The 21152-nt window shown below is 45.2% G+C and overlaps 1 protein-coding gene across 1 annotated transcript; it reads right to left on the minus strand.

The window, feature by feature from the left end:
* Positions 1-735: 735 nt before the first annotated feature.
* Positions 736-18243, minus strand: LOC143933092 (serine protease inhibitor swm-1-like). The gene is made up of 6 exons (XM_077456033.1): positions 18222-18243; positions 14734-14821; positions 13258-13290; positions 11879-12073; positions 10343-10531; positions 736-1078 (listed from the first exon to the last, which is right to left on the minus strand). Exons 2-6 carry the CDS (start codon positions 14768-14770, stop codon positions 879-881), a joined length of 654 nt encoding a protein of 217 aa, XP_077312159.1. The 5' UTR covers positions 14771-14821; positions 18222-18243; the 3' UTR covers positions 736-878.
* Between the last annotated feature and the right edge of the window lie 2909 nt (positions 18244-21152).

Raw genomic sequence — 21152 nt, forward strand, 5'->3', positions numbered from 1 at the left:
TATCCCTGAATCACACTGTACCACACTGTCAATCGTATTTCAAACCTTGAAGAAGCCTGATTGACAGTGTGAAACGTGTAGCCGCTGACTTGTAATTTTTTCACTCAGGCTGGAACTCCGCTTTAAAGAGGAAGTAAAGGGGAAAAAAAAAAAAAAAACACACCCTGTAAGGCAAAGGCATAACGAGCTAGTATGCATAGTATACTAGCTCATTATGAATAACTTACCTGAGAACGAAGCCCCTGAAGAGGTCCTCCATCTTCCTCTTCGCCGCTGCCATGTATCCCGGAGCGACTTCCGGGTTTCGCTGCTCTGGCTCGCTGTGATTCGCCGGAGCCGCGATGGCGTCACTCCCACGCATGGGAGCCGACGCTCGCGGCATATCGCCACGATCTGTGGCCTGCCCAGTGCGCCTGGCTGGTGGCTGTCTTAGGGTAAATATCTCCTAAACCGTATAGGTTTAGGAGATATTTCTTGGACCTACAGGTAAGCCTTAATCTAGGCTTACCTGTAGGTCAAAGTCTGTTGTAAGGGTTTACAACCACTTTAAACACCAATGTATGACTTTGTCTAGGTTGATATGATGTCATCAGTCCTCTGCAGGCAGGAAGAAGCACATCATGTCATCATCCATTTACCTTCTCTCATATTTTGGATTAGTATGTTAGTGAAGATTTGATTTATATGACATGGAGGTGTATTTCATGGAGGAACATAAAGTGACACGGAGATGTGTGATTGCGAACACTAGATTTTATTAAGACACAAAATGCTTCCTGAGGAAACCAGAAGATTGCTTTTATATTCTAAACAATGACAACCGTTTGCATCTGCTTAATTGTAAATTTGTATCTGTTCTCGGAGGGAGGGTCCGCACTTTAACCTTTATAGATTGGGTTGCAGGGGACACATTTGGTCTTATTACTGCCTTCCAGAAACGTGAATCCAGGCTTACAGAAACAGCCAGTGATACACTGCTGGGTGCATATCTGGCCTAGACGCCTTGGGCCACATGGAGAGTAACAGGCACTTTGACACTTTTCATATACTTGATCCGGTGGGCACTTACCGTCAGGAACTGAAAATTAAAAAAAAAAAAAGTATTAATAATGATATTTTGGATCAGCAAAATAAACATACATATAGGAGAGCCTTCTTGTCCCTGGGGAATAATAACAATAACAACAACAACAACAATTTGTTTCCCCAGGCTGCACTACCCAGTAATTTCCTCTAGATGTCAGTATAGTGAGGGTTGAGCCATTATTAAAGCAGGAGTTCCGCTTTTTTTTTTTAAAGTTAGCAGCTACAAATACTGCAGCTGCTGACTTTTAAAATATGGGCACGCGCCTGCTGGCACTGGAAGCCGATCTGTCGCTCGGCTCTCGGGTGCTGCCGCCGCCATCTTCGGTATGGGAATCAGGAAGTGAAGCCTTTGGGGCTTCACCTCCCGGATCCCTACTGCACATGCGCAAGTCACGCTGCGCAATACGGACGGTCCCTGATGTCTCTGGGACCCGTGTGTTTCCCAGCAGACAGCGGGGGAAGAAACAGGAAGTGGTGTAAATACCTGCAGATTCTGTGGCTATCTATGCCCGGAAGTGGGTGCAAATACCTGTATTATACTGGCATCGGCACCCCCCCCCCTCCCCCCTGAAAGGTGTCAATTGTGGTCCCCGGAGGGGGGGGGGGGGGGGGGTTCCAATGAGCGGGTGGAGCTCCAACTTTAGGGTGGAGCTCCTTAACCATTTCAGCCCCGTTAGATTTTCCAGGCCATTTTTTTGCGATTCGGCACTGCGTCACTTTAACTGACAATTGCGCGATCGTGTGACGTTGTACCCAAACAAAAATTGACAATATGTATTCTACATTTTTTTTTTTTTTACCAAAAATAATCTCATATTGATTGGTTTGCACAAAAGTTATAGCGTCTACAAAATAGGGGATAGATTTATGGCTTTTTTTTTTTTTTTTTTTTTAAACGGACAGATCGGACACTTTTGGGACCATTGACATTTATTTTATACAGCGATCAGTGCAATAAATGCACTGATTACAGTGTAAATGTCACTGGCAGGGATTGGGGGTAACACTAGGGGGTGATCAAGGGGTTCAGTGTGTTTCCTGGGAGGTGTTTCTAACTGGGGGGGGGAATGGGACTGACTAGAGGAGGAGCCAGATAGTTGTTCCTACTTAGTAGGAACAGACAATCTGTCTCTCCTCCCCTGTCAGAACAGGGATTTGTGCGTTTACACACACACACACACACACACACACACACTCTAGCCAAAGTTAAAACAAGGGCAGAAGATTTAATAGATGGAAAATAGAAAAGAAATGACTGAAGGTCTAGTTCAACCGTACAGTGGTGTAGTGGTTAGCACTCTCACCTAGCAGTAAACAAAGGGTCACTGGTTCAAATCCTAACCATGACACTACCTGCCTGGAGTTTGCATGTACTCTGTGCCTGCGCAGGTTTCCTCCAATGCTCCAAAGACATGGTGGTAGTGTAGGGGTCAGCCCCTAGGATTACTGAACTATATTGCACTGTGTTCCATCTATAATATATACAGCCTGCTATTTCCAGTTTAGCCACAAGATGTCACTGTTGCTGCCGACCCTTCAGAGGAGAGGAAACAGGAAGTGGCAGTGAGAGAGAACTGTGAGGAGTGTGTGGGCAGCTGAGGAATTCCTGTGCGGAGCTGAGGAAAAGTCAAGTCTGCCCTGAGGAGAGGGAGACTTTGTGTGGATAAAGAGTCGCAGTATCCAGCTAAAGATCGGGCACCTCGGGCAGAGAGAGAGAGCTGTGGTGATTTTGGGCCGCATCTGTGTTCATCCATCCGTCCCAGACGGGCAAGCTGCAGCACTAGGAACTGGACTTCACCTGCCTCATGAAGGAGGCCAAGACAAGGGACCCTCCAGCTGTCTAACGAACTGTGAGTGAGCACCGGTGCTGGATTGTGATAGGGAATAGTACAGTCCCTACTGAGATAGTACGTTGTAGAAACGTGTCCCGATAAGCGGGAATTAGGCAGGACATATTAGAAGAGGGTAGCCTGTATCACTGTGCATGTGTTGGCGGGAAAGCCATTTTGTGTACCACATTCCAGTTAGCCTTACTGTAAACTACTGTGAATTGTTAATACTGTTATCCTCCTCCTCCGGCCATTATATCTTACTGTTTAATAAAGCCGGTTTTTTGTTTCAGCCTCCTTGTCTGCTGTCCCGTACTTGAAACCTGCATTGCGGTCTCCTATACCTCTGACCGCTACAAGTGGCGCTGCGAGCAGGGTACGGTTACAGAGATGGAGGCGGCTGAAGGCAACGTACCTGATGTTGATGTGAATGCCTTAGGTAATGGTGGAACCCCTACAAGGACCCTCCCTATGGGCATGCTTTTTAACTTGTTGCCAAAATTTGATGGCCAGAACATGTCACTGTCAGACTGGGTGACGAGATTACAGAGCGTTGCTAGAATTTACAATGTCAGCCCAGAGCTACAGGTGGAAATTGCTTTGGCTGCCCTGGAGGGTGAAGCGCGGAAAACTGTTTGCTTACAACCGGAAGCTACGCGCAGTACCTTGAAAGAGATTGTGCGCTTTCTAGAAGAAATATACGGTGAAACAGCTAGTGCGGGCCACCTCCGGGCAAAGTTCTTCTACCGGGTACAGCAGGAAAATGAAGGGGTCTCACAATATGCAACGGCTCTACAGGAAGTACTGGCTGAGATACAGAAAAAAGAGGCAGACGGGATAACCGCCATGGGATCCGCAGACCGGATACTGAGGGAACAATTGATCCTGGGACTCTACAGCTCTCACCTGAGACAAGCCCTACGGGAACGAGTCAGAGTGGACCCTACACTGAATTTTCGGCAAATATTGGCTGAGGCCGTGGAGCGAAGTAAAGAAGAAATTTATGCCTCTGGAGTGATACGGACCCAGACCGCCTCCCTCGGGGTTGCGAAGAATGAAGAGGTCCTGGTTAGAGTGGTGCAGGACCTACAAAGCTCCCTGGGTCTCATGCATGAGAAGTTGACGCAAATAGAGAGACGGATGGATTTGAGCTACCCCCCTGAGGTTGCATATCTGGGGCAACAACAACCTTATCAGACTGCCTCGATGGTTCCTGCACCAGAGCATCCTTACCCACGTATTCCCACCTACCGAGTCCCTCAATATCCTCCAGGGAGCTCGGCCAGTCCAGGCCTACGGGCGCCTCCCGCACACAGACAGAGAGAACAACGCAGAGAGGCTCAGTGCTGGCGGTGTGGAGAAAAAGGACACTTCGCTAGAGAATGCCGGAGGGACCTGCCTAGACGCCCAGAGCCGGCGTTAAACTTCAGGCCCCCGCAGTAATGAGGCACACTGCGGGGGAAGTAGAGTGTCAGGCCACTCAGCACAGCTCCGAACACCTGGTTGCAGGATGTCCCACCATAAGAGCCGAGTTTGAAGGCATTCCAGTCAACTGTTTAGTGGACACCGGATCACAGGTAACGACCATGCCTGAGTCATATTTCAACCGTTACTTTCAAGCACTGGCCAAGCCAGAACAGGGGACATTGATCCGGGTCACAGCAGCTAACCAGCAACAAATCCCTGTCACAGGTGTCGTATGGATGAATGTACGTCTGTGTGGACAGGAAGTTGGAAAAAAAGGTATCCTGCTGGTCCCTGAAACCTTCAAAGAAGATGTACCGGTGATAATGGGCATGAATATCCTGCGAGAGTTGGATCAAATTATGTTCACTAAAAGGGGGCCGGGCTATTGGAAGAATGCCACTCCACACAAACCAACGCAAAAGGCATTTCAACGGTTAATCCGGTTTTGTGGGACACAGAAGAGTGTCCCAGTACATCAGTCTGTAGGAAATATTCGAGTGCCGGGAAGGGCTACCCTTACCCTCCCTCCTGATCGGGAGACTATACTGACTTTGCCCGTGGGAACCTCCCGCAACCTTGAAGGTATGGAGGTGATCATTGAGCCTGCAGGCCTGGGAGAGTTAGGTCAGGATGTCCTAGTGGCCCGGACACTGGCAGTAGTCCAAAATGGACGAGTACCCATAAGAGCTGTAAACGTTGGACAACGGGAAGTCTCTCTGGTGCCAGGAGTGGAACTGGCTCGCGTGTACCTACATCGGGGAGAAGTGCTGAGTCAGGGAGAAGTGACTCTAGCTCCGATAGGCAATTCTGCTTGGACCTTGGCAGTTACTGCAAAGCCTGCAGAGGCACCGACCCCAGAATGGAATGGGACAGTCATCTTGGAACAAATGGAGATAGATGTGAAAGCTCTAAGTCCGGATCATTTACGAGCAGTTGAAACCATGCTGTGGGAGAATCAAGCTGCGTTTGCCCGCAATGCCAATGACTTTGGTTGCACAGATGCTATCACACATGAGATACCGACGGGGGACACTCCCCCAAGCCGAGAGAGATATCGACAGATTCCACCCAAGTTGTATCAAGAGGTGAAGACATTGCTGAAACAGATGATCGATTCAGGAGTGGTTCGGGGTAGTCAAAGTCCCTGGGCAGCCCCAGTGGTGCTTGTCAAGAAGAAGGATGGCACCATTCGATTTTGTGTGGATTACCGGAGATTGAATGCGTGCACAGTGCGGGACTCATATCCTCTGCCTCGCATCGAAGAGTCCCTAACAGCCCTAGGGCGGGCTAAATACTTCTCCACCTTGGATTTAGCAAGTGGATACTGGCAGGTACCGGTGGCTGAACAAGACAAGGAAAAGACAGCATTCATACTTCCCATGGGTCTGTTTGAATTTAATAGGATGCCATTTGGGCTGTCTAATGCCCCAGGAACCTTTCAGAGGCTGATGGAAAAATGTCTGGGAGATCTAAATTTTGAAGCTACCCTGATATACTTGGATGATATTATAGTGTACTCTGCTACTTTTGAAGAACACTTGGCCCGATTAGGACAGGTACTTGAGCGACTGCGGGCCCATGGCCTGAAGATAAAGCCAAAGAAGTGTCATCTCTTCAAGAAGGAGATCGAGTACTTAGGCCATACGGTGTCCAAAGACGGGGTGCTGCCATCCCAAAATAAAGTGGCTGCCATTCAACAATGGCCGGAGCCTAGAACGCTGCGTGAGTTGAAGGCCTTCCTTGGTCTGACTGGTTACTACCGGCGGTTCATCAAAGACTATGCAAAGATAGCGGGCCCTCTGAATGAGATTTTGAGAGGAACTGCTGGGCAATCCAAGAGTCAAAGTGTTCCCTGGGGACAGAAGCAAAAGGAGGCCTTCCTGACCTTGAAAGAGGCTCTGACATCGGCCCCCATCTTGGCTTATGCTGATTTTGACAAACCATTCTTCTTATCTACTGACGGTAGTCTCTACGGACTCGGGGCAGTGTTGTCACAGATACAGGACGGACACGAAAGAGTGATTGCCTATGCCAGTAGGTCCCTGCGGGATACGGAGCGAAACCCTCATAACTATAGTTCCTTCCGGCTAGAGCTCCTTGCCCTGGTGTGGGCCATGACAGAGAAGTTTGCCGGTTACCTTACAGGGGCTAAAATCTTTGTACGGACTGATAACAATCCCCTGGCCCATCTGGATACTGCTAGACTGGGAGCCCTGGAGCAACGTTGGGCAGCTCGCCTTGCAAAGTATGACTTCTCAATTCGCTATCGCTCTGCTACAGAGAATACCAATGCTGATGGTCTGTCGAGGGTTACTTTTGAAACTCCATTGGGAGAGCTTGATGAACAAAAGGAAGAGGATGAAATTCCAGACTTCCGCAAGTTTACACCTCCAGCAGTCGCAGCACAGACAAGCGGGGAGGCCCGGTCCCTGCCTAAGGCATTAGCAAGAACTAATGAGGAATGGGGGCGAATACAAGATGAAGACATTGGACTGCGACAGATAAAAGGTTGGGTGGCTCGGCAAAGAAAACCAGACAGAGAGGAAAGGGCTGATCTTGATGCTGAGATGAAGTCAATTTTACATCAATGGGACAGACTAGAGGTTCATGGAGCTGTTCTATACCGCAAGTGGCAGCAGCCTGCCGATCTGGAGGCAAGATGGCAGGTTGTCATACCAAGGAGTCTGGCACTAGAGATAGCCAGGGAAGCTCATGAATTTGGAGCTCATTTCGGGCCAGTCAAAACTTACCAGTGGCTGCAGCGTTATGTGTATTGTCCACGACTGGAGGTCGTAGTTGAAGAAGTCTGCCGACAGTGTAGAGTGTGTGAGCTTACTAAAAGCACAGAGCAGAGGGCACCCATACAGCCCATACAGACCAAGGAACCGCTGGAGGTATTGCTGATAGATTATCTCCTCGTGGGACAGTCAGCCAGAGGCCCACAATACTGCCTGGTCATGATTGACCACTTCTCCAAGTTTGCAGTGGTCACTCCAACTCGGGACCAGACGGCTGAGTCTGCAGCTCGGGCCATCTGTCAAGATTTCATCCGGGTCTATGGATGCCCGAAACGGATTCACTCAGATCAAGGAGCATGCTTTCAAGGGAAAGTGATGGAGGAGTTACACCGACTGTATGGCATTGGAAAATCCAGGACAACTCCATATCATCCCCAAGGGAATGGGGCCTGTGAGCGCTTTAATCGGACTCTGCTTCAGATGCTGAGGACCTTAGAGGAGGACAAAAAGACACACTGGCCAGACTATCTGCCTGAATTAGTCTGGGCCTACAATAATCGTGTCCACACTACCACCGGCTATACCCCATACATGCTACTGTTCGGTAGAGCCGGACGAGAAATTGTCGAATTGAATTTGGAACAGCCAGAAGATGTGATAGAGCGATCAACCACCTCATGGGTGAAAGAACACCGCAAGCGACTCCAGACCATCTGCCGGTTAGTAGGCCAGAGATTGCAAGAAAAGACTTATACTGACCGTCCTCCCATCCAAGAGATTCCGTTGCAACCTGGAGACCGGGTGCTGGTTCGAGAGAAACGGCCCAGAGGCAAGTTGAGTGAGCGTTGGGAGGTACAGCCGTACAAAGTGATCAAGAGAGTGTATCCCAATGGTCCAGTTTACGAAGTTCGTGTTGAGAATGGGGAGTCGGCTTCAAGGGTTCTACATAGGAATATGCTACGGCCATGTCGGTCAGAAGATCGGATACCTGCACAGAGGACACCACTCCCTGCCCCTTCCTCAGAATTTGTCATTTCCGATGGGAATAATATTGAAGACTGGTGGATTGTTCCTGACTCTGCACGTGATGAAGCCCCTGTTATAGAACCAGTACCAGCTCCAAGGGAGGAAGGACAAGTCCTAACAGAAAAACAAGACCTTCGGAGATCTAGTAGGTCTACTGCAGGGGTTCCACCAAACAGGTACAATGCTGATCAGTTTATTTGGTCTAACTGTATGTATTATGAACAATGTTGTGCTGCCGTTAAAGATTGATTTAACCCTTTTCTTCCCCATGGACTATATAGCAAGGCCGAGGACGGCCACCTTTAAGCGGGGAGGCATGTAGGGGTCAGCCCCTAGGATTACTGAACTATATTGCACTGTGTTCCATCTATAATATATACAGCCTGCTATTTCCAGTTTAGCCACAAGATGTCACTGTTGCTGCCGACCCTTCAGAGGAGAGGAAACAGGAAGTGGCAGTGAGAGAGAACTGTGAGGAGTGTGTGGGCAGCTGAGGAATTCCTGTGCGGAGCTGAGGAAAAGTCAAGTCTGCCCTGAGGAGAGGGAGACTTTGTGTGGATAAAGAGTCGCAGTATCCAGCTAAAGATCGGGCACCTCGGGCAGAGAGAGAGAGCTGTGGTGATTTTGGGCCGCATCTGTGTTCATCCATCCGTCCCAGACGGGCAAGCTGCAGCACTAGGAACTGGACTTCACCTGCCTCATGAAGGAGGCCAAGACAAGGGACCCTCCAGCTGTCTAACGAACTGTGAGTGAGCACCGGTGCTGGATTGTGATAGGGAATAGTACAGTCCCTACTGAGATAGTACGTTGTAGAAACGTGTCCCGATAAGCGGGAATTAGGCAGGACATATTAGAAGAGGGTAGCCTGTATCACTGTGCATGTGTTGGCGGGAAAGCCATTTTGTGTACCACATTCCAGTTAGCCTTACTGTAAACTACTGTGAATTGTTAATACTGTTATCCTCCTCCTCCGGCCATTATATCTTACTGTTTAATAAAGCCGGTTTTTTGTTTCAGCCTCCTTGTCTGCTGTCCCGTACTTGAAACCTGCATTGCGGTCTCCTATACCTCTGACCGCTACAGTAGCAGTAGTGGCTGGTGCTCAAATTTTTTTTGGGGGGGTGCAAACAAACTAAAAAATACTGAACCCCACTATCAATTGCATCCTCACTGCAGCCACTTGAGCCCAGGAAATGATGCACCCCCCCCCCCCCCATTCCCAAAGCAGCGCTATAGATACAACATATATTGTGCAAAAAAATTGCAATATAAAAACAGCAAATAAAGTGCAAAAAGTACAATATGGAACAGCATTCAATAATTTGCAGATATTCATCCAGCACTTAACCGTGCATGAAGATAACAACTAATGTGCAAACAAACACTGTGCATATATAAGTGTCCTCATGTCATAATCTATAAATATGAAAATTGTGTGAAGTCCATAGTGAGAAAAAAGACCATTAGCATGTGTTCCTCCAATGCAGGTGTAAAGAGATCCACCACTGGATAGGAATTAAAAAAAAAAAAAAAAAAAAAAAAAAATATCACACCTCTGACCAGAAAAGATGGGCCAAAGGTTATAAAATGACCAAAAGCGCATAAGATATTAACACAGGCTGGGCGGCCAGCAAGGAAAAAACTATGGTCATCACTCCAGGGTCAATCACAATGGAATGGCAGGAAAGAAGAAATACTAATCTCCATCGTGAAAGTCCATAATAAGCATCTAAGTTTATTGAAAGCTTACAGGGTTCACTGACAAGCTTCACAGCAGGGTGGATCGGCAGGCTGATCGTGTAGAGCAGGGAGCACTAGATGGTGCTTGATGGTTAATGCAGACGGACGCCAAGAGTAGCCACGCCTCCCTACATGTTTCGTCAGCAGTGACATCTTCTGGTGGGGATTGGCCACACACACGTCCCTCCCTCACTATAAATATTGTGTGCCTGCACTGGGAGGGCCACCCAGCTTCAATAGCTCGAGCAGACACACTCCCTCTAGTGTTCAGGTGGCTGAATACTACCTAAATAAGGTACACACACACACAAAAAATAAAAAAAATAAAGGATCTTGCTTCCTTAGGAATAAGAGAGACAGTCCATGGCTTACAACCCAGCACCCAGATTGCATCAGCTACGCAGACCATAGAATCTGGTTGCTTAAGTGAACCAAATAAAATGCATTTTAATTCACCTGTATGGGTTGACTTGCAGGGGACACATTTGGTCTTATTACTCCCTTCCAGAAACGTGAATCCAGGCTTACAGAAACAGCCAGTGATACACTGCTGGGTGCACAGCAGGTTTGGGTCCTTTTCGCCACATGGAGAGTCACAGGCACTTCCACACTCATTATATTCTTGATCCGGTGGGCACTTAGGAACTGAGAATGTCAAACAATAAAATAATGATATTTTGGACCAGCAAGATAAAGTTTAGAAATAGACACACATATAGTAGAGCCTGCCATGATCCTGGGGATTAAAATTTATATATATATTATATATATATATATATATATATATATATATATTTCTTATTTGATTCCCCAGGATGCAGTACCCAGGAAATTCCTCTAGATGTCAGTATGGTGGGGGTTGAGCCATAAAAATTTTACACAAACACCCCTGAGGAAGATACGCCACACCTTGAGTATCGGCACACGTAGGGGAGGGGCCAGGACGGTGTGAGAGACAGTATACCTGCCTAGAGGAAATACAAGCCATACACATACTGTTTTCAGTATTTATTAAGCTCTATGAAGTATGGTGCACTGATGCACTTTATACATGTGAGTACCCCGGTGGGGGGGGGGGGGCGTTTTTTTTAACTTGCGTGTAAAAAAAAAAATTTAAATGATATCAGCTTTTTTCCTTTTTCATGCACTTTTTGAATACTGCATTGAGGAAACCTCTGATCCAGGGAAACTGCTGAGAAACCCACAGTGGTTCATATGCGTGAAATTTACTTAGTGTAAAAGCTAGTCACACGCTCCAAAGAGAGCTCATTACCATAAGGGGTCTCTGGATTTCACCTATGCATGATTCAGAATCACGTGTGTGTGTGTGTGTGTGTGTGTGTGTGTGTGTGTGTGTGTGTGTGTGTGTGTATCATTTGCTTGCCACAGATTGCACTTGCACTTTATACCAGCTGTGTGTTTATTATTTATGCATTTTAATACTCACCTGTGCATCTATAGTTATAGATCAAGGCACGGATTATTAGGTATAGGATTTATCTAGCGCAGCGCATGTTATTTTTATTATAAATATACTTTCCTGCACTGGGAGGGCCACCCAGCTTCAATAGCTTGAGCTGAAGTGCTCCCTCTAGTGTTCAGGTGGCTGAATACTACCTAAATAAAAGTGTGTGTGTGTGTGTGTGTGTGTGTGTGTGTGTGTGTGTGTGTGTGTGTGTGTGTGTGTGTGTGTGTGTGTGTGTGTGTGTGTGTGTGTGTGTGTGTGTGTGTGTGTGTGTGTGTGTGTGTAATTCAGGATTTATTTAGCGCCAACAGTTTGCGCAGCGCTTTACAATATGAGGGCAGACAGTACACTTAAAATACAAATCAATACAGGAGGGATCAGAGGGCCCTGCTCGTTAGATATCTCTCCATCTCATTATGAATAAGAGACACTCCACGGCTTACAAGCGAGCACCCAGATTGCATGGGCCACGCAGACCATACCATCTGGTTGCTCAAGTGAACCAAATAAAATACATTTTAATTCACCTGTACGGATTGACTTGCAGGGGACACATTTGGTCTTCTTACTCCCTTCCAGAAATGTGAATCCAGGCTTACAGTAACAGCCAGGGATACACTGCTGGGTGCACTTCAGGTTTGGGTCCCTTTTGCCGCATGGAGAGTAACAGGCACTTCCACACTCATTATAGTCTTGATCCGGTGGGCACTCACCGTCAGGAACTGAAAATGTCAAACAATATAAAAAATTTAAAAAAGTAATAATGATATTTTGGACCACAAAGTTAAAAAAAAAAAGGGGGTAAACTGCGCTATTGGAAAAAAAATAAAAATAAAAAAAAACCTCCCTCTATCGGAGGATATTTTGGACCAGCAAGATAAAATTTAGAAATAGACATACATATAATAGAGCCTTCCTGATCCTGGGGATTAAAAAAAAAAAAAAAAAAAAAAAATTCTTTGATTCCCCAGGATGCAGTACCCAGGAAATTCCTCTAGATGTCAGTATGGTGAGGGTTGAGCTATTGATTGAGCCATAAAATGCGTGTAATAAATAATCATCATTGATCGTTGCTGACAAAGACACAGCACAAACAAACAAATTTGAGAGAGATATCTATCGAGAGATAGAGAGATTCTGCTGGCTTTGGTAGCTGCAGCCTGACATTGCTCAGTCTACTAGGACCCCCAGATCTTTCTCCAACCTTGATTCCCCAGCACCCCCCCCCCCCCCCCCAGAGCACTACTTTACATTTCTCCACATTAAACCTCATTTGCCCAACCCGTTATTTTATTCAGGTCTTTCTGTAAAATGTCTTATATCCTGGTGTGAGGTTGTTGCCCTGCTTACTTTTGTGTCGCACGCAAAAACGGAAATTGAGCCATTTATCCCATCCTCCATCTCATTTATGAATAAATTGAATAGAATTGGCCCCAAGACAGAACCTCAACTTTGGAGGCACCCCACTTATCACTCCCGACCACTCCGAGTACACTTTATCGCTACCCTTTGAACATGCCCCATAACCAGTTTTCTATCCAAGAACAGACCGATGGTCCATGCCTGCAGACCTCAGCTTGTAGATTAAGCGCTTATGGGGAATTGTATCTGATGCTTTTTGCAAAATCGAGGTACCCCACTTTCACAGGCCTTCTCCCCCTATCTAGATGACCGCTCCCTTCCTCCTGGTAGGATGTGAACAGATTGGTCTGGCATGAACGACCCTTCAGAAATTCATGCTGATTACTAGTTGCACATTTATGATGTTTTATGGTTCACTTTGAGAAATGCCATTTTAGTTCTTCTAATATTCTGCACTTTTAGTCAAAAGACTACGAGTAAAACTAAATTGAAATTTGAAATCAAAATTAAACACTGTATAGAGGGATTTCATGTTTATACATACCTGGTATGGCATGTGTTGATATGAAGGTGATGCCTGGAAAACAAAAAGCAATTTATCAATTAAATAATAATATTTTTAGCCATCTTTTAACTATATATCTATTTTTAAGCAAATGCCCTAGAGAATAAAATGGTGGGTGTTGCAATTTTTTTTTTGCACTTCAGAAGTGACTAAACGTGTCGGGGCATGGCTACACAGCCAGATTAACATGAATGCTTCTATTACATTAGTGGTCAGTGTAAACTCCTATTACATTGGTGGCCAGTGTTCAAACTCCTCTTTATATTGGTAGTGAGTAAAAAAAAAAAAAAATAAAAAAATAAAAATAAAAAAGCACTGCCACTGATCCCAGGAGTTCTAGGATCCCTTAGAGTTTTCTGTCTGTTGATGGGTCCGCTCACCTCACCAGTACATGGTGTGCAGGCAGTGAGGAGATGCAACCAATCAGTTAGCAGTATTACCGTACAGTAATTTTTAGCAACCGAGCAAGCAGAAATCATGTGCTGTAACCTCTAGCAACCAGCCAGTAAGCGGTAATGCTATACTGTAACCTCTAGCAACCAGTCAGTAAGCGGTAATGATATGCTGTAACCTCTGGCAACCAATCGCACTTGCTGCCTGATCTCATACAGTAAACAGATTTTGAGTCCAGTTGCTATTTATTTTATGTCCCAGAGCAGGTGGAGAGTGAAACTGCATGGGGCCACCGAAAAATTTTGCCCAGGGTCCAATCAATATTAAAGACAGCCCTGTATTACATGTCACAACAGCACATAAAGTGCAATGAATTGTCTTTCATTAATTTTGCCTGTGTAGCACCCTGATGTTTAGGCAGGGTTACTAGCAAATGTACCTGGCCAAGTGATAGTGGCCTTGGCCAATTGTTAGGAGGTCAACTGATTACACCTCAATTCTGGAATTGCTGCACTTAGATGGCCGGGCATCTGGTGGCATTAGATAAGACAAGGGCATTGTAAGGATAGATTGGGAATAGATCATGGTGTCTCAGCCATTGGCATTGATTTTCTTGGGTCCCTTGGCCTGCTGGGAGAGCCTATTTGTTTGGGTGAGGTCAGGTGATCGGGGGTTCTGTGCCACCTGGACGGCTGTCTGGGTGGACATGTGTTGTGTTGCCCCGGGCTGCTAGGCTGTCTGAGGGCCCATCCAGAAGTAAGAACAGATGTCGGGGCATTTTTTTTCCCCTACTGTCCGCCCCCTCCCCCCCCCCCCCAAGCAGTGAACTGGCCCTTTGTTTAAGTTTGGGGCCCCTGGTCTAAAGAGAAGACTTCACCATCATAGATAACCCCGATCACACACACACACACACACACACACACACACACACACACACACACACACACACACACACGGAGTACTGGGCAATATATCATGATTAATGACACCTCGGATCTCAGACTGAGGATATACTCAGCCGACTCCACTATAAATCAGACTTTATAAATGATTTCTACTCACCAATCAGTACCAGCAGGAATCCAGAGGATGGCCCCATGATCACCGAGACTTTATCAGTTGTTGAAACAAAGAGAAAAGAGGACGAGCCCTGCAGATGAGACAAACATGTATATAAAACCTCCATATAACAATAGACAACATGACCGTAATCACACTCTTTAAACAAACCAGAGTTATAATAATTTCCTACTCTATAAAAAAAAAAGTTTTGCCTTTACATATACTTCAGATGCACCCATCTTCACCTTTTCTCATCCTGTGTTAAATTACAGTGTTGCTGATCTCCCGCAGCCTCTTTGCAACCCCAGCGATGGCTGCACGGTATTTCTCAGGGCAGGTTTCCTGGTGGTGACCGCAGTGGACAACGCCTGTGTAACGTGTGAAGAAAAAGCCACTTGTAGTCTCCACCAGAAGCCCATGTGACAATGCAGGAGCACAACTGGGAGCCAGGGACAGAGCGTTGTCACCCCCTTATAACAGGAAGTGCCTGAATAAGCCCGGTGTAAGGACATTCGGCGAGCCATCGCAGTTTTCTACGGAAGTGATGTTCTGTCGCCACCATCTTGCTACACCCCACACTCCTCCATAGTAAGGATACACTAAGAAGGGGGAAAGCGGACATCTTGCTACACCCACACTCCTCCATAGTAAGGATACCCTAAGAAGGGGGAAAGCGGACATCTTGCTACATCCCACACTCCTCCATAGTAAGGATACACTAAGCCCCCGTACACGCGGTCGGAAAATCCGAACACAAAATCCATCGGATTTTTTCCAAAGGATTTTGTCCGAAACTGGTGCTGCATACACACGGTCAGACAAAGTAGTCGGAAAATCTGATCGTTCGGAACGTGGTGATGTTAGTTCGTTCCGATGGGACTACCTTCAGCCTAGTAGCCAATAGCTTTGCTCTCGTACTTTAATCTGAGCATGCGTGGCACTTTGTCCGATCGGAATTCTCTACAAATGATCGGAAAAAGTCCAATCGGATTTTGTTGTCGGAAAATTTGAGATCCTGCTCTCAAATTTTTCCGTCGGAAAAAGTCCGATAGAGCCAACACACGATCGGATTTTCCGACAATATAATCTGATCAGACCGTTTCCGTCTGAATTTCTGACCATGTGTACAAGGGCTAAGAAGGGGGAAAGCAGACATCTTGTTACACGCACTGCAGTTTTGCATTTTAGACGCATTTATAACAGTAAAGTCAGTTTATATAGTGAAATACAGGACTTACAACTCCGTCTGACTGCTTAGATGTTGAATTTTAAAAGCAGCGAACTTCTGTCAGATTAGCAAGCCTGTGAGACGAGCAGGGATGCTGCTGCTTTTAAAATTCATGATCTAAGTAGTCAGACGGAGTTGTAAGTCCTGTATTTCACTATATAAACTCACTTTACTGTTATAAATATGTGTAAAATGCAAAACTCCGGTGGGTGTAAGAGCATGCCCGCTTTGCCCCTTCTTAAGCCGCGTACACACGAGAGGACTGTATGGCCTACTTAGTCCGTCATACAATCCGACGGACAGTCCGTCCTACTTTCGAATGAACGGACTTGACCACACACGGATGCACAAACAGTCCGTCGAAAGCTTGCGCGATGACGTGTACAGCACGTACGACGGGACTAGAAATAGGAAGTCCAATACACAGCAAAGCAACCTTCCGCCGTGTAAATCCTTTCTGAGCATGCGCCATTCTTAGTCCGTCAAACTAGCCTACTCACGAGCGGATTGTCCGGTGAAACCAAAGTCTGACGGACAATATTTCAAAAAATCCGAAATACTTAGTACGCCAGACTGCACGCTGAAAAAGTCCGCTGAAGCCCACACACACACACACACGAGTGGACTGTCCGCTGAAATGTGTTTCGATGGACTAAGTAGACCATACAGTCCACCTGTGTGTACGCGGCTTTAGTGTATCCTTACTGTGGAGGAGTGTGGGGTGTAGCAAGATGGCGGCGACAGGAAACGTCACTTCCGTAGCAAACTGCGATAGGTCGCCTAATATGTTGCTACACCGGCTCAACAGGGATTATTTTTAATACTATACCAGAGTCCCCCCATGCTACCATGAAAATTGTGAACCAAATTCAATTCAATAAATATTATAAATGATTGCTGCAGGGGTTAGGTGCACCAAAAATTGTAATAATAAAAAAAAAAAAACACACACACACACACACACACACACACACACACACACACACACACAACAAAAAACAAACAAAACCATATACATAGCATATAAATCTCTTTCAAATGCATGAATAATAAACCTGTTTTTTTTTTTTTGTTTTTTAGAGGGATTTTTTTTAATAAAGTCTTCAGATTTAGAGATATTAGGAGTGATTTTTACCATTGCAAAACCTGTATTAACATGTAAAGCTTAACCACTTGACCTTCGGAAGATTTACCCCGCCCCCCCATGACCAGGCCATTTTTGTGCAATAAGGCACTGCATCACTTTGACAATTGCACGGTCGTACAATGCTGTACATAAATTCAGTTCATTATATTCCCCCCCCCCCCCCCCCCTACAAATAGAGCTTTATTTTGGTGGAATTTGTTCATAAAAAAAAATAAAAATAAACCCAAAGTATTTTTTACTTTCTACTATAAAACATGTAAAAAAAAAAAAAAAAGTCTTCATAAATTTAGGTCAATATGTATTTTGTTACTTTGGTAATAATAGTAAAAAAAAAAGTGTTCATAAATTTAGGTAAATATGTATTCTGCTACTTTAGTAATAATGAAAAAAAAAAAAAAAAAGTCTTCATAAATTTAGATCAATATGTATTTTGCTACTTTGGTAATAATAATAAAAAAAAGTCTTCATAAATTTAGGTCAATATGCATTCTGCTTTTTTTTTTTTTTTTAACCAAAATTAGATTCTAATAAGCATATATTGATTGGTTTACACAAACGTCATCACAGCTACAAACTATGGGATAGAACTGATATGATGGACTTTAGTGGTACCATTAAGGGACATATAAACAAATAATACTTAATATCTTTGTTATAAAAAAGGTGAAGATTATTTATTTATTTTTTAGCATAAAATCATTGAAAATTACTTGGGTATCAATACATAGAGCTATCTAATGGGCTTATATAAAAGCTATGGGATAGATTTATGGATTTTCTTTTATTTTTTTATACTACTAATGGCGATATACTTCTAGTGAGACTACAATATTGCAGCGGACAATCTGACACTTCAGACAATCTGACAATTCAGTTGAATTTAACTCCAATTCGACCGAATTCAGATCAATTCGAATACACAAAACAAATCCCAAAAATGAATTCAACTAATTTAACTAATGGTCTGCAACTGGTTAAACAAAATAAATAAACTCATAAAATACAAACAAAGCTGTAAAATAACATTTACATAAATACATCTCAAAAAGTTAAAGCGTGAAGTCTTTGGTAAGGCATTAGAAAAATGAGGGCCTATCTGGCTGTGCTACTGACCTGTGTGGTGGTAAGTCAGCGAGTCCAGGTATGGCCGGGTGCAGGATTTTATAGGGTGAGGGGTGGAGGTGTGGCCATAAACTTAGTTGTGTGTGGCACATTAATTAGCTCCCTGTTCTTTGCTTGTGGGATTTCCATGATGTGTCATTGAGGAAGCACAGGGCACCTACGCTCTATGATTAATAGGTTGGGAAGCTGTGATGTCACAATGCCATTTAATTGGGCTCCTCCATTTCCTTGTATTAATTGACCAGAAATTCAGCTAACCGGCTTCTTCCATTCCTAACTCTCTCCTAGCTTTACAGATCTCCATAAATACATTCCTGGCATAAAAAAATTCTGGCCATATTTTCCTTAATAAGTTGATTTATTTTGAACTTCAGCTCCATCTAGTGGCCAGAATGGAATATTTATACCCCCGTCATGTTACTGATCTGTCGCCAATTAAACCTAATTAGTTGCAAAAAGTTCTCCCTGCTCTTCCTTGTTAGTATCGCCCAGTTAGCCAGCTTGTTGCCGCCCTGTCCCAACCTTTTTGAGACGTGTTGCTGGCATCATTTTTCAAAATTGACCTGGTTCGCATTGATGCGATTTGGCATGTGATTTGACATGTCAAACCCATACCTCTTAGCCCTGGTTCACATTGATGCGATTTGATATGTTAAATCGGCGGCAATTGCCGGAAATGGCACCGTCCTAATCAGTGCAACATTGCATTTGTGGCGCCGCACAGATTTAAAAAAAAGTTGTTTCTGTACTACTTTCTGCAATTTCAGGGTGCGATTTTCATTGACAGAAACTCGCACAGATGTCTCAGAAATCCTCCCCCCCCCCCGAAGTCGGGACTGACATGCGGGAATGAAATGGTGCGAGTTCAACTAAACTGGCCCCATTTCATTCCCGCGCTCAGCATGAACCTAGGCTAAGCCCTGGCTCACATTGATGCGATTTGACATGTCAAACCCATACCTCTTAGCCCTGGTTCACATTGGTGCATTTTGACATGTCAAACCGGCGGCAGTTGCCGGCAATGGCACCGTCCTAATCAGTGCGGCGCCGCACTGATTTAAAAAAAAGTTGTTTCTGTACTACTTTTTGCGATTTCAGGGTGCGATTTCCATTGACAGAAACCCGCACAGATGTCTCTGAAATCTCCACCCCCCCTCCCCCCCCAAGTTGGGACTGACATGCGAGAATGAAATGGTGCCAGTTCAGCTGAACTGGATCCATTTCATTCCGGCGCTCAGTGTGAACCTAGGCTAAGCCCTGGCTCACATTGATGCGATTTGGCATGCGATTTGACATGTCAAACCCACACCTCTTAGCCCTGGTTCACATTGGTGTGCTTTGACATGTGAATCGGTGGAATTGCCGGCAATGGCCCCGTCCTTATCAGTGTGACGCTGCATTTGCCACGTTTCTGTACTTGTCGTAGTTTCTGTACTACTTTTTGCGATTTCAGAGTGAGATTTCCATTGACAGAAACCCGCACAGATGTCTCAGAAATAACCCCCCCCCCCCCCCCCCGAAGTCGGGACTGACATGCGGGAATGAAATCATGCGAGTTCAGCTGACCGCAAACAATTTCATTCCCACTGCCAGTGTGAACCTGGGCTAAACGTTTGAAATATTCTCAATACTGGGCACTTTTACCCCCTTCCTTCCCAGGCCAATTTTCCGCTTTCAGCGCTCTCACACTTTGAATTATAATTACTGATGGGCACTCATAGGCAGCAATGATAGATGGCACTGATGGGCACTCATAGGCGTCACTGATAGGTGGCACTGATGGGCACTCATAGGTGGCACTGATGGTCACTCATATGTGGCACTGATGAGCACTAATAAGTGGCACTGATGGACACTGATAGGTGGCACTGATGGGCACTCATAGGTGGCAATGATAGATGGCACTGATGGGCACTCATAGGCAGCAATGATAAATAGCACTGATGGGCACTCATAAGCGGCAATGATAGATGGCACTGATGGGCACTCATAAGTGGCAATGATAGATGGCACTGATGGGCAGTTATAGGCGGCAATGATAGATGGCACCAATGGGCACTCATAAGCGTCACTGATAGATGGCACCGATGGGAACTCATAGGTGGCACTAATAGATGGCACTGATGGGCACTCATATGTGGCACTGATGGGCACTAATAGGCGGCACTGATGGACACTGATAGGTGGCACTGATGGGCACTCATAGGTGGCAATGATAGATGGCACTGATGGGCACTCATAAGCGGCAATGATAGATGGCACTGATGGGCACTCATAGGCAGCTCTGATAGATGGCATTGATGGGCACTCATAGGTGGCACTAATGGGCATTGATAGGTGGCACTGATGGGTACTAATAGGCGGCAATAATAGAGGGCACTGATGGACACTCATAGGTGGCACTGATAGATGGCACTGATGGGCACTCATAGGTGGCACTGATTGGCACTAATAGGCAGCACTAATGGCCACTAAACGTTTGATATATTCTCAATACCGGGCACTTTTACCTCCTTCCTTCCCAGGCCAATTTTCCGCTTTCAGCGCTCTCACACTTTGAATTATAATTACTAAGGGATGCTACACTGTACCCATATGAAATTTTTATCATTGTTCTCACACAAATAGAGCTTTCTTTTGGTGGTATTTAATCATCACTGGGTTTTTGTTTTTTTTGCGCCACAAATGAAAAAAGACCGAACATTTTGAAAAATAATGCGTCTTTTTAGCTTCGGTTATACAATTTAGCAAATAAGTAATTTTTCATCATAGTTTTTTTTTTTTTTTTTTACCAAAATTTATACTGCTACATTTCTTTGTTAAATATAACCCAAATATGTTTTTAAATCTACCCAACAAATTTTCCCAGGAAAAAAAAAAAGAAAAGCATAAAAAATGCAAATCGCGGTTAAAAAAAAACAC

Source organism: Lithobates pipiens, unplaced genomic scaffold, assembly GCF_037356315.1.
Source record: "Lithobates pipiens isolate NorthernLeopardFrog02 unplaced genomic scaffold, aLitPip1_a1.2 Scaffold_27, whole genome shotgun sequence".
Taxonomy (NCBI): Eukaryota; Metazoa; Chordata; class Amphibia; order Anura; family Ranidae; genus Lithobates; species Lithobates pipiens.

What these genes read in the sequence shown, in the direction of transcription:
- LOC143933092 (XM_077456033.1), bottom strand. Translation starts at nt 14,770, where the DNA reads ATGGGGCCATCCTCTGGATTCCTGCTGGTACTGATTG. An exon ending in ATCAACACATGCCATACCAG is followed by an intron (nt 12,074 to 13,257) that starts GTATGTATAAAC and finishes TGACATTTTCAG; the next exon opens with TTCCTGACGGTGAGTGCCCA. An exon ending in CTGCAAGTCAATCCGTACAG is followed by an intron (nt 10,532 to 11,878) that starts GTGAATTAAAAT and finishes TGACATTCTCAG; the next exon opens with TTCCTAAGTGCCCACCGGAT.